General features: G+C 36.3%; 2 protein-coding genes across 2 annotated transcripts in view; both read left to right on the top strand.

Annotated features, from left to right (window-relative positions):
* SH3BGRL (SH3 domain binding glutamate rich protein like) overlaps window positions 1-13,670 on the top strand; it is a 71,767-nt gene that overhangs the window by 34,307 nt on the left and 23,790 nt on the right. The window lies entirely within an intron of this gene.
* On the top strand, window positions 9,948-10,584 carry LOC306651107 (small nuclear ribonucleoprotein E-like; the record flags this gene model as incomplete). Its single annotated transcript, XM_079123625.1, has 1 exon — window positions 9,948-10,584. A coding segment is annotated over one exon (291 nt), but the record flags the coding sequence as incomplete, so codon positions are not given.

The raw sequence follows: 13,670 nt of genomic DNA, 5'->3' as shown, positions 1-13,670 counted from the left end.
TTACTGGCATTATTGTTAACTTAATTTTTATTTATGTAATTTTATGGTAAAGATTGTGGGTTCACCATTATTCTTCTGCATTTGAATTCTCTTTTCTATTATTTTCTGGCTGTGTCTTCTTGGGCAGGGGAGTGAGTTAGTCAACTATTGTGCAAACAGTTTTTTTTTCATCAATTCAAATGAGATAATTATTTAAAAATATATAAATACCATAAGTATTTTACTAAATTATTTCAAATTGAATTATTATATCCTAAATTTCAAACATTCATAAAGGAGAAATAGCATTTTATTCTTTTATGCTCATTGAAGGCCTAGGCTTGGAATAAGAACTTACCTACAGGATTTAGGAGGTTGATTTCTTTCCTGGATATTTCATATAAACATTAATTGAAGAAAATTTTAAAGATTATTATTTTTAAAGTTTTGTTTCACTTAGAGTATATCAGTAACATTCATACTTTGATAAGTAAGATGCTTTTGTTGATTATATATATCAGTCTTTGCTAGGGAGTCAGATGTTCAGGTCAATTTGATATATTTCAGTACATTATGTATCCCTGAAACACTAGCTAATTACTTAAAATTAATAAATGCTTCTACTTGTGCATATGAACATATCATCTTTTCTTATTGCTTTGCTAGCAAAGGAGAAACACAGGGGAGTCCTGTCCCCAAGGCTGTGATTCTGCACATCAGCAGAACAGGGAACTTTTCAAAGAGGTGATTCAAAGGCTACATTCCATGTGTTCTCTGTCTGGAGTTGTAATTCACTTGTTAACTTGGGAGACAGTCATTTCTGAGATCTTCTGGTACCATCCCCAAAGTCTGAATTACTTCATTCTTATGGTGGATGTGTGCTCAAGGACGGATAAATCTGCCTAGGATGGGGAAGAAAGGTAACCCTCTTTCCTCTGGGTTCAGGGAGGGGGAGAGATTAGGGAGGCGCAAGGACAGAGGAAGAGAAAGTAACATGTCCATTTTAAAAAACAAGTTGCAGTGGAAGAACAGCAAGGGCTGTATTCACAGCATAAAAGGACCACTGTTACATTTTCCCACTGTCATGGGCAACAACATCTCCAAAATACTTCCTGCTGAAAGGGGGTGAAGTTGGGGGAAGTAACCCAAAGTTATTGTTCTCTATCAGTTGGGGCATGGACTGATAAAGGCATTCAGCATTAGAGCAATCCAGAGGTCCACTATGGCAGATGGCAGGTGACTGGACAAGGCATACATAGGGCAGGGATCATGCTAAGACAACAATAAACAAGAAAGCAAAGCATTACTTTTTTGTAAATAATTAGCACAAGAACAATTAGTATTTCAGCCAGGCTCTGAAAACCATGAGGACAGTAAATCATAATCTTATCAGTGAAAAACAGATCAAGTTCATCATTGTAGGAGGTTAGGAAGATTTTTAGGTCTATGAAATCAGATTCACATTAACTCAGGACAAATTTGCTATAAAAATGATCTTGTGATCATTATTATTAGGCACTTTCACACAAGAACCTTTCCTTTATAGCTTCTGGCTTTACTTACTTTTGGTAGTGCTGACACACGTATACATCTTAAGTTACATTTAAAAAACATTTGTCTTTCCTTTCATATGTCCATATAGGACTGTGCTTTTAGGCTGTACTCTCCCGCCAGGTGTTTAAGACAAAGCAGGTCAAAACTGATTTTATTTGTATCTACTCTTAAGAGTCAGCTGCTAGTATGAATCTACATCGTGTACAACCATAGAAATGAAATGATGTACCCCATTTGTGTACAATGAATCAAAATGCAGTGTGTAAAAAATAAATAAATAAATAAATAAATAAAAAGTTGTACCAAGTTAAGGACACAAAGCAACAGACTTTTCATATGCTAATAAAGATACATCAAATAAAAAGAAAAGAGTCAGCTGAGATTCCTCTGAGATCACTCTTGGGGACAAAGATGCTTGCAAAACCTGCTGGCTCCTTTAACTTTCTTCTATCAATGATGCCACTTGCCAGGATGGGTCCAGGTCTGGCTGACCATACATGGCTTCTCTTGGAAGTATTAGGGACATTGAGGTCTCCAATGACCCTCCTGTTTGCAGAATGTACACTGGTTGGCTTCCTGTTCTCTAGGTTCCTTTCAGTCTTCTTGATCAGCAGCTCTGGTGACTCACCAGAGTTGCAAGGCCCAGAGAAGGGTTCCATCATTCTCTATATCCTAGCTGATCATAGAGAGCAAGGGTCAAAATGTTGGCTGCTTTTTCCTTGGCCCTTTTACTTCCTTGATGTGGAGTCTACGTTTTTGGTTTTACACACCCAGCAAGCCGGTTTCACCAATCTTAAGGAGGGAGTAACAGGTTATAACTTCAATATCTATAATTTTACAATTACCCCTTTCATTTAATTGGGGTTAGTATTAGTCATTATATAGTATCTGTTCTGTAGGTGGTGGCTTATTATGTCAAATTAACCCAGTTTGTTTGTTTGGTTTTTTTAAGAAGCAGTACTTCTACAAAACAGTAACAGGCCACAGTTATGAAGTTTACAAGGAAAATACAAAATGAGATTAACAGAGCAAAACATATCCAGTTTGCATAATAGTTATAAATCAAGGAAAAGGACTTTTATAATCTTGAACCTTTACTTAGTTATATATTATATTTCCTGTTTGAGAGCACAGGAATCTTTACAACAAAAATCAATCTTTTGAACACAACTTTAGATGAGCTGAAGTCTAGCCTATTTTATTCCATGTTAACATGGAATAAGATGGGAGGCAGAGCCTTATTTAAAACACGTACAAACCCTAATTCCTTTAAGATTTAGTTTCCCCAAGTAATAAAACCTAGCAAATACAAGAAAATATTCTTGATATATGACCAGATAAATGTTTCAGATTTTGCTTCATATCAATACATTAAAGTTCAAACAACTTTAACTGACTGTGCTAATTATAGCCAACTTAATCACAAACCCAAGCTTTATGAGATTTACCTTCAACAATCCTGCAAGTTAAACATTCACAACTTTACATCCTTAGTTTTGTCCTCTTTCATCTTGGACTTGAGCCTAAAAACATTCTTTACCATACAAAATAGTTTCTGATCCAGAAACATTTATTAACCTTCCAATTTTTCATACTAAAATATATTTCCATACCTATAACTTTCTTTTATCATTTCTAGTTTGGGACCCTTTCTTAAATTAATATTCTGATATAGTCCTTATAAATGTTATCTGTGTATTTAATTTACACAGCAAATTTCTTCCCAAGGGAGGGTTGGACAATGTAGCATATACTAAAACTGTTCATAAGTCCTTTTTCTCCCAGGTTGCATTCAAGGGGTTGGAACACAGGATATTTTTGAGACTGACCTGTCTCCATTATCATTAGCACAATGCCAACAACTTTAAGTGAGTTCCCCACTGTCAGTCATACCCAGAGACTCCCATGGGGCCTTTTTCTTATACTAGGCATATTGATATGCAATGGAGGAGGCCAGTTCCATCTTTTCTTATGTTTCCTTGAGATTCCTTTACAGAGGCTGCCTACAAAACAGGTTGGCCTTTGTTTCTGTCTTTTTCTTTTCTGGGTGCAGTTATTTATCCTGCCAGTCTGCCCAGGCATTTGATTGGATGGGATACTTTATAGCAAGAATTGTTTTGCCCCAGTGATGAATATCCCCTGGCCAAATGGGATGTCCTGTTAGATCTTAAAAGTGGAAACTACTCTTGTTCCCAGGTCACAAACTTATAGTGCTAGAAACTGCTGCCACATCCTTTGTGGCCAGCAACGTCCACATCCCAGGGGCAAAAGGGACTACAAGGTAGGGCAGAGGCTAGGTTCTCTTTGGCCATTTTTTTTTATAGCCAGGCAGCTCTTTGGGGATTTTTTTTTTCCCAGTTTAGGGCTGGTGGTGTCTTTAACCCACAGTCTGTGGCTTCCTGGGGCCAGACCAAGAAACAGTGCTGGGAGTGCCAGCACTGGGTTTAAAAGATTTAAATCTTTTTAACTTTTTCTTCTTGTGTCCTGCTATCCCTGCACACCAGAGGCAGGGCCTTTTGGCACCTTCAACTTAGTTACTGATGTTTCAGACCCCTTATCATGCAACTGCATAAATGCCTGTACATACAGAATCTCTCTCATATACTTTAGCCCTGACATACTGTCACTGGCTCTTTGCGGTACAAAATCCGTGGATATTTGTCACCGCTTGCAGCAACAATTTGCATGGGTCTTATGGGTGGTGGACTGGAAACTGAGCTACTTCTATCTTTCTCTTTAGCGCTGCTTTCTTGTTTGTTTATAAAGGGTAGAGGAAATGAGGTTTACTTGCTTTGAGAGGAGAGAGAAAGAGACTTTGCTTATCAGAGAGAAAGAGAGACTTTGTTTAAGAGACTTTGAGAGAAGGACAGGCTTTGCTTAGAGCTTAGAGGAAGAGAGACTTGCTATGCCTCACTTAAGGTCTGCTACTTCTTACTGGTGCGTCCTGCATCCTGTGAACTAAGGGTGCGTCTACCTAAGGTGCTTTAATGATGCGTCTCAGTTCTCCGCTCTGTGATCTGCCTTCCGCCGCTGCCCCTACTTGCTGCTTCTATCGGCTAGCCACTTCTTCTTCCTAGCTGCGTTCCGCTGTCTTTTCTTTCTTCTTGCCACTTCTTTTGCTAGCTGCTGTGTTTCCCTGTGTTTCCCTACTAGCTGCTGCGCCGCTTCTTTCTGCTAGTTGCTGCTGTGTGTTTTTCTGTCTCGCTCCACCTACGCTTATATCACCTCCAGGAGGTGGAGAGCAGGGGCACGCCTCTTACGCAAAATTAGCAAGACGCTAGATGTCGGAGAAGGCACAATTAGGAGTGCTTGAGAATGCATACATTGTGTGCATGGACGATAAATCACCTGAGTGTGCTTATGTCAATTAACCTCCTCGCTGCCGATGTGATCAGGCGCCATTCTGGCGTGGTCAACATGGCACAGCCCCCAACACATACTCATATCAATGTCAAGATTGTATGATATTCCAGAAAGCCCATTCAAAGGCCAGATTATGTCACAGTAAACTGTCTTTCTCTTAGACAGGCTTATTCCTATAGGTGACCCATGTAACCAAGATCTCTCTGCTCAAGAGACAACTGGTAAGATCAATGCAGCATGACCCATGTCTTAAAGGTCCTGTAACAGACAAAAAAACCAGACAAGTGTGGATCACTGAAACCAGGGCTGACAGACAGGAACCTTTAAAATAGACAGACCTGCACATACAAATTTCTTCCACTTACTTTACCTTTGACACATCAACTCCAACTGCAAGAGTGTACAATAATCTAGAGAGCTATTTAAAAGCCACATCATTACAGTGAAACATTATCTTAGACAGACTTGTAGGTGGCCCTTTCTTCAACTCACCTTATCTCTGACAGACCAACTCCAATTGCAGGACTGTACAAAAAAGAAACACAGAGACAACCACAGAGGAGCCCCAAAACCATGGCTGACAGATGGAAATCTTTAAATTGACCATCCAAGAGTCTATGTATAGAATCAGTGCAGTATTGGTCGTGTCTTAAAAGGGGCAGTAGCAGATGCAAACAAAACAGACAAGCAGAGGGAATTCCCAAGCTCAAGGCCAACAAACAGATGAGAACCTAGAACAGATCATAAGGGAGTATATACCCCTAGGTCCTTGAGTCCTGCTTAACCGTGACTTCTACACCAGTGGTGCCACAGATGTCCCCAGGAAGAAGGAACAAATGTTCCCACAAAGGGGAATCAGATGCATAGAATCAAGGGTCTCAGTGTTCACACCAGGGGAGTTTACTAAATGGCCAAAGTGTCACAACTTTATTGAGTTCAGTTTTCTTTTTCTCAAAGTGGACCATGATGGAGCAACCCATACTGTTCAGGGAGAGAAAGCAGGAGTTCCCCGTAATAAGAGGAGCTTCAACAGCTGCTGAGATGGTCCCTTAGTCTCTCCCTTTACTCACAGGAACAGCTCCTCTTGTTTGACTCACCTGTCTCCTAATTCTCCTGCACTTGGCTCTCAACAAGTTCACCATCACCGTGAATCCTCAGCACAGAAGTGGGGTTCCTTGAGAAGCCAGGTCTGCCGAAGAGAACTGGAGTGGGGACTGCTGTCGGGTCCCATCTGGGGGGCCAAGTTTGTTGCCAAAAGCTCAGTCCTTGTCCCTGATGCCAATCCAATAATGAGGACATGGTTTTGAGGAAAAGGGAAAAGAAGGTTTATTGCTTTGCTAGCAAAGGAGAAAAACAGGGGACTCCTGTCCCAAGGCTGTGATTCTCTGAACATATCATCTTGATGATAATGTATCTTACTAGCTTTCTTTAAAAACTGGTCTATAATTGAGCCTTACTTTTTGGTGTATGGACTCCCATTGAATCCTAAACAGATTTTGCCACATTTGCAGTAAGCAGTAAGCAATTGAGTACTTATAAAAATTATGAGGTAAAATGAATATTTTATTTTCTGCAATTTTATTCCCTATTCTTAATATTGATAAAATCAAAACAAAACATCAGTTCTGGTTATATAATGTCTTAGTACTAAAACCAGCCATAAACATCCTTCTTTCACATTCTTTACTTTCAATAAGGATTGTGCAGTGATAACTGCCAGCTGTTTTTTTTCTTTTTAAACCTTGAATAAAATTAGATTTATTTCAATAAACCATTCCCTGAATCAGGATCAAAATGTTTAAGGCAAAAGCATTTTTTCTAGATAGAATAAATGCTTTGTAACTTGTCTAAGTTTTAAAATGAGGTCATGATTTACTTTTTTGACTTTTGGCACACATGTGGACATTGGGTTCTAAAGTGAGAGAAGTTAAAGTTGTAACATTGGTCATAAAAATTGACTTTACAAATAAACAACCTGGCTCTTGAGGAACTGTTTAATAAATCTGTTATGACTAGAGGTAGAAGAGGTCAGTCTGGCTTGATGAATTCTTGAATAATCCATACCATATTTTAATTGAATTGCTATACAACTTAACTTCCACATTTTTTTCGTTCAACCAGGTGGTAAAATTATAGGTTTTTATCACCCAGTACTCTATTTGTTGCTCAGATTATCTTCCCTTTAAGAAACCTGTAAGAAAACAGCTATGAGCTATATGATAGCCAAAATGGATTGTAAAAGCTAGATGCTGACAGACAGTTCTCCATTGGTGTCTTGCATATGTGCATATCTTGTGAGCAAAGGTGCTGACTACCTTTGTTCTGAATTATCTTTTCAAAGATTCAGGCAGCCTTAAAAGATTCAGGGCCTCCCTCCAGAGAAAGGAACATGCTTTTTTATTGCTCAGTATAAAAGATCCACTGTCTGTGGACTGACTCTTTGTGCCACCCTATAGAAATTGAGGAGCAGGGAATCAGTGCAAGAAATTTCTAATACTCTGACTAATACTGTGTCTACGGCCCAAGAGTTCTGTGATTTTTCTGCCAGCATCCTTAAAACGGTGATAGACTTATGATAGTTTACAAGTAGGATAAAATCTCATGACTCCTCAACATTCTTCACAGTAGACATGCTGTTGTTTTTGATAGGTATAGTCCAAGTAACTATGATAACAATTAAATTGAATGGAAATTTGTAATTACATAACTCAAGTCTATATTGATTTTGTAATCTTTGTTACTAGTTGATTAAATTCTTGGTCCATTTGGTTCCAGTCTTATTCAACTAATTAGGTAATATGTGGTAATTGTTTTCAACTGAACAGCTTGGAGCATTCATTATTAGCTTGAATCTGGGAGTACATTCATAGCATTCTTTGGAATTTTATCTGGGGCACACTGCTCAGTTAAGGCTTCAGAATAGTACTTTTTCCTATGGAAAAATGGATTTGTTTTCACCAAGATACAGAATTTTCAGAGTTGTCATGTTTTCTTGAAAGGAAAGTGTTTAATGTTCTTTGTAATGAAATCTTATCTCACTGTAGAGGAAAAGCAAAGCATTATTATAGATAAGGTAGTCTGAAAATATAGTATTTTTCTTTTTGTGTGTATCTTCTGTAGTTATGGACATCCTTTTAGATTTGAAGATTATGATATGGACCCACCATTGGTGGGATATGTTCAGCAGTTACTTTCTAGAAAGGTCTACAGAGAATGACCAAGGACTTGTATTTTATGTATGTGAAAGTAACTGGACCAAGAATTATTTCACAACTGAGCCTATGTAATATTCAAGAATACTTGAAACAAACATTTTTAGATTTTTAAGCAACATTTGTTAATATATGATTTGTGGAGATTTCTTACACATTACTTTAAAAATCAAAACCAATTGTAGTTATCACATGATTGCGCAAAACATTTGAACTTCTTTTTTTCTTTTGTTGTGGTGCTGGGGATTGAACCCAGGGCCTTGTGTATGTGAGGCAAGCACTCTACCAACTGAGCTATGTCCCCACCCCCCATTTGAACTTCTTTACCTTGAATAAACTGTTCCTGAGAATGTATTTTGAATTGGGAGGCTTTGTTTAATTTTTCAGTAGGCAAAAAAATAAAGTCATGCCTATTTTCTCATTATATGAAGTTAATAAAACATGCTTTTTAGTTTGACAAAGTTTTCTTTGTTTGGAAAGCTGACCACGTAATCTAGAAATCTGAAAGAATTATCTGTGAAAATTACTCAGTTATATAATGTATAAAAAATTGATATATCCCATTTTGGGGGCATTTAATAGAATAATAGTTTTTAAGGATAAATATATTTTCTGGATTTAAATACATTGAATGGGGCATTGTTTACTATTCCCTTGAATTTGATTAGTATGCCTAGGGATTATAATTCTTTTCTGCATTTGATTATTTGTTTTACAGTAGGTGGGGTGTTAAGATTTTCTCCTGAATTCAGTAGTACCATTAGTAATAAATAAGTCTTCCTGAAACATTCTCCATATTTTCCTCTCTTGTTGCCACTATAATATCACTCAAGTTTGGAAAAGCCATCACCTTAAAATATTTTTATTGTATTGAGAGAAAATATGTTCTTAACAAAGAGACATTTTACTAGACTGAAAATGCTATATAGCAGGATATATGTAAAAAAGCTTCCTTTCCCCATGAAAAAATAAAGGGAAGTGGATAAATAATTTTCTTTCTATCTAAAATCATTAAGAATTGCATTTCTGAGAATGTATATGTGTCTTTGGGTATTACTGGTCTTATTCATGAAATGTGTTGGAGGACTTTGAGTGGTTAAGATCATGAATGACTTCCTTACTTCTCATTGTTTCATAATATTTTTGGATTTCCCTTTTTCTCAGAAACAAATGGTCAGTTTCTATAGTGAACACGAGCTGAATACTTGATTTATTTTAGTATAAGAATTGAGGTTCAGATTGACTTAATTTTGGAACTTTTTCTGCTGCTTCAGACTTATCTATATTCTGGGAGTTGCAATTCTTTTATTCTTGAAACAATTAAATAGATGCCAAATAATATAATCAATTTAAGGAAAATAAAAATTTTATAATGTGGCTGAATTTTTATGCAAATGCCTTTGAAATTCAAGAAATATATTGTTTGGTAATATGTCGCTGCCAGGCATCTTTCTGTTCTGGTAGAACTCTTTTACATTAGACGTACCTTATTATGGACTGTTATCATGATAGAGTTTCTTATTTTGGTCGTATCTTTTTCTGAGCACCGCACTGTTGATATTTTACTATAATACATTAAATAGTTATGTCTTCCCAAATTTTTCAGGGAGAAATTTGTGGTTTCCTAGTGGTTCTTTGGATGTTTACTGAATGTATTAAGAAGCCCATTTTGTTTCTCAGAGCCCCATGATGTGAGTAAGGAAGGTCACTGTTCTTTATGAATGATCGGGCATCACCTTAGTATATTACAAACCACTTTTCTTATGATTACTTTCCAGTGACTGCATTGCTTTCTTTAAAAACCTTATCATGAATTCCAGAAGTTGCTATCTGAGGTAATGTGCTGGTTGGGGTAGTCTTTGTGGCCAAGGCCAGAAGGTCCAGAAGATGATGGTGCAGCCCATCAACCTCATCTTCAGATACTTGCAAAACAGATTCCAGATTCAGGTGTGGCTCTATGAGCAAGTGAATATGTGGATAGAGGGCTGTATTATTGGTTTTGATGAATACATGAACCTTGTATTAGATGTTGCAGAAAAGATTAATTCTAAAACAAAGTCAAGAAAACAGCTGAGTTGGATTATGCTAAAAGGAGATAATATTACTCTGCTACAAAGTGTCTCCAACTAGAAATGATGAATGAAGTGAGAAGTTACAGAGAAAGCTACAAACTTTTTTAGGTGTCCTTTGCTGGTTATATAGTTCTAAAACATTTGTTCATATTGTTTTGATTACCCTCATGTTATTACCAGATGAAAATAAATGCTGTGGGACTCTTTTTATTAAAAAGTTTTTTAAAAACCTTATCACCCTGATGCGTGGTTAATATTTTTAGTGATAGTAGATTAAGACATGTTATATTGAATTATGTAGATATCCATTTTATTATATTTGATTCCAAAGTCTGTTTCCTCATCTACATACATACCTTCTACCTCAAGCTGCCCCAGAAAAGTTTTTCTGTATTGTGGTTGACACACTATAGTGTCATTCATTATTTTTAATACCTTGAGGTCAGGGATTTTCTCTCTATTATGTATAGCTATAAATCTTTGTGTATATTTACAGTAGTGGAGCTTATTTTAATTAATTTATTAATTCACTACATATTTATGGAATACCTGCTATCAGTTGTATATGATAGTAAGCACAAAATGGCATGATGAGCAAGACTGAAAAGGTTCCAGCCATGAGAGAGCTTATAATTCACAACCTAGTCTATTTTGTGAAAGGCAGTACAATATGCATATTGCTTATCTATAATTTTCTGTGCAGTAATTCTGAGGTGAGGTGGGTATTATTATTCTCAACTAATAGATGATGAATTTGAGATTCAGAGGTTTATCAGCTGGCTCATTCACACATAATAAGTAGAGGGTCTGAGATTTAAATCTCTGTCATTTTGGCTCTGTATTAGTTTTCTACACTTTGTATAAATTACTAAAAATTTTGTGGCTTGAATCAACACACATTTGTTGTATTTGTGTCTGTGGGTCAGGAGTCCTGGCATAATTTAGCTGAATTTTTTGAAAGACTACTATCAGCACATCTACTAGGACTGACTTCTTATCTAGATGCTCCTTTATGGAATAATACACTTTGAAATGGTTTTTGACAGAATTCCTTTTCTTGAGATTCTAGTACTTGTAGCAACTTGCTTCTTCTTAGTAAACAAAGGAGAGAAAGGCTCTAGCCTCTTGCTCTAGTCTTTGCAGAAAAGAAAATCTTTGTATAATGTAGTTTCATCATAAGAGTGGCATACCTTAACCTTTGTCATCTTATATTGGTTGTAACTAAGTAACAATTCCTACACACACTCAAAGTGAGATTATATAAGGAAGTAAATACCAAGAGGTAGGGACTATGGGGAGGGGCACATTACAGTTTGTCTGCCACTGATTCCACAGTTTAAATTCTTTTGTATAATATGCTACCTCTATGAGAGCATAATATGTATGAGTTGATTTTTTTTAATTATAGAGCAATAAAATACTCCTGGAAAGTTTGGGGTAAAATTCCCATAATCCCATGATCCTAGTACAGCTCAGTTGGTCTCTCTCTTTTTTTTTTTTTTTTAACAAATTTTGATTCATTGTACACAAATGGGGTACAACTTTTCATTTCTATGGTTGTACACAATGTATATTCACACCATTCATGTAATCATACATATATGTAGGGTAATACTGTTTCATTCTCAGTTGGTCTCTTGATTGAGGTACCAAGTACTTATTTCTATTGTCTTTAGAGCAGTTATCATAGTTGTGTTCTAATTCCTATTAGTCTTTTAAAATTATGCTTGGCTTCTCCTATTCAAAGTTGAAATAAAAGAACATACACAATTCTCTAAACATCCTTTTCTACTTTTGGTGACAGTTTTCCTTGTTGCTATATAGTCTTATAAGAATTTCAATGTGTGCTCATTTTTTCAGTTGGACATATCACATCTTTTTTAAACCACATAGAAATGGTTAGGTATGATAGTAACCACAACAAACAAATAAACAACAAACACACTAAAATGTTGCATAACCTCTATAAACACATAATTCTGTCCTGATGTGATTTACTTAAAATAGGAATCCAGAAGTGAAATTACTAGATTAAGGACTTCACATGTTTCCATGGCTCTTGGTGCACACTATGAAAATGCTTCTGATTTTATTTGATTCTCAATTAGCAACCATAGAAACTATATGAACACTGAAAATAAAGAAAATATCTTTACCTTCTCATAGAGCCCCAGGTTTTTCATAAAGAGAAGTGGGGGAAATTATGTTCTCTTTATGACCATGGGCAAGCCTTCAGGGTTTCTACTTCTACCCTGAGTTCAAGTAAAGAGCACAGATCTCCTCTGGATTTATCCTTCTTACCAAATATCATATCTGGATGTTTTTTGAGGTCACAGTGTACCTTCTCTTCAATGAGGCAGTGGCTATTCTGTGGAACACTTGGGAAATCTATTTTCTTTGCAATACACTGCCGTTATGTAGCCACATTAGCAGCACATTTCACTAGCCTTTCCCAATGTAGAAAAGGAAAAGGAAAAAAAAGTCAGGGCTAATGTGACATACAGCAGACTAGCTCATATTTGTCATCCAGTAAATACCAATAAGAACAAGTTAATTGCTTATTTTCTCTTGATTCAAGAACTGATGGTTTAGAGTTGGTGGTTACAGCCTTCTTTTTAAAAAAAGTATCTGTTGTGAGCTGAAGAATTTAGCTACCATATTTGGTTTTCATATGCCTGCCCTGTGACCTCACTTCAGCCTGTTTGAAGATTTGTGTGTTTTTGCCTATCCTTATATGGGAAGAAGGCCTGGAGAATCTGTCTGACCGGAATTAGAAGCCCTGTAGCATTTGCAGGAAGTTTGACTTTAGGACACAGTTTGTTTAAGTTTCCTGTCAGAATGTATTGCATAAAGAAGGTAGTGGTTGGAGAGCATGTTTATTGATTGTGAAAGACCATCACTTTATAGTTTTTAATGGTCTACATAAAGTAATTCCCTTGATTCTATCATGACAAGCTTTTCTAAACAAGATTGCAGTCTATACAAAAACTCATCATACTGTGTTGATAATAATAGTGATTATAGCTTGAAGGGAGGGACTGAATGAATTGGTTTATTGTTAAATTCTTAGTATAAATTCTGTTCAAAAACTATTTTGTATTACTAAGGATTGAACCTAGTGGATCTACCATTAAGTTACATCTCCAGCTATTTTTATTTTGAGGCAGGGTCTAAGTTGCCAAGGTTGGGCTGACACTTGTGATCCTACTGTATCAGCCTCTCAAGAATTTGGGATTATAGGCTTGCACCTCTGCACCAGGCTTTGTCTGAAATTTTGAAAATGGAATATCTGTATATGTTAGAATAGCACTTGTCACAAATATTTTGCTATGGGACTTCATTGTAAAAGTGTGATTTGTTTCAAGGAAATCTTTTTCTTTCTTAACTTTTTTATTTGTTCTTTTTAGTTATACATGAAAGAGTATACTTGACATGTTTATACAAACCTGAGTATATCTTATTTTAATTAAAGTTGTTTATGATGGTTGTT

Source organism: Sciurus vulgaris (assembly GCF_902686455.1).
Source record: "Sciurus vulgaris genome assembly, chromosome: X".
Taxonomy (NCBI): domain Eukaryota; kingdom Metazoa; phylum Chordata; class Mammalia; order Rodentia; family Sciuridae; genus Sciurus; species Sciurus vulgaris.
The sequence above is the reverse complement of the archived record's forward strand: the minus strand, read 5'-3'. Positions and strand labels throughout refer to the sequence as shown.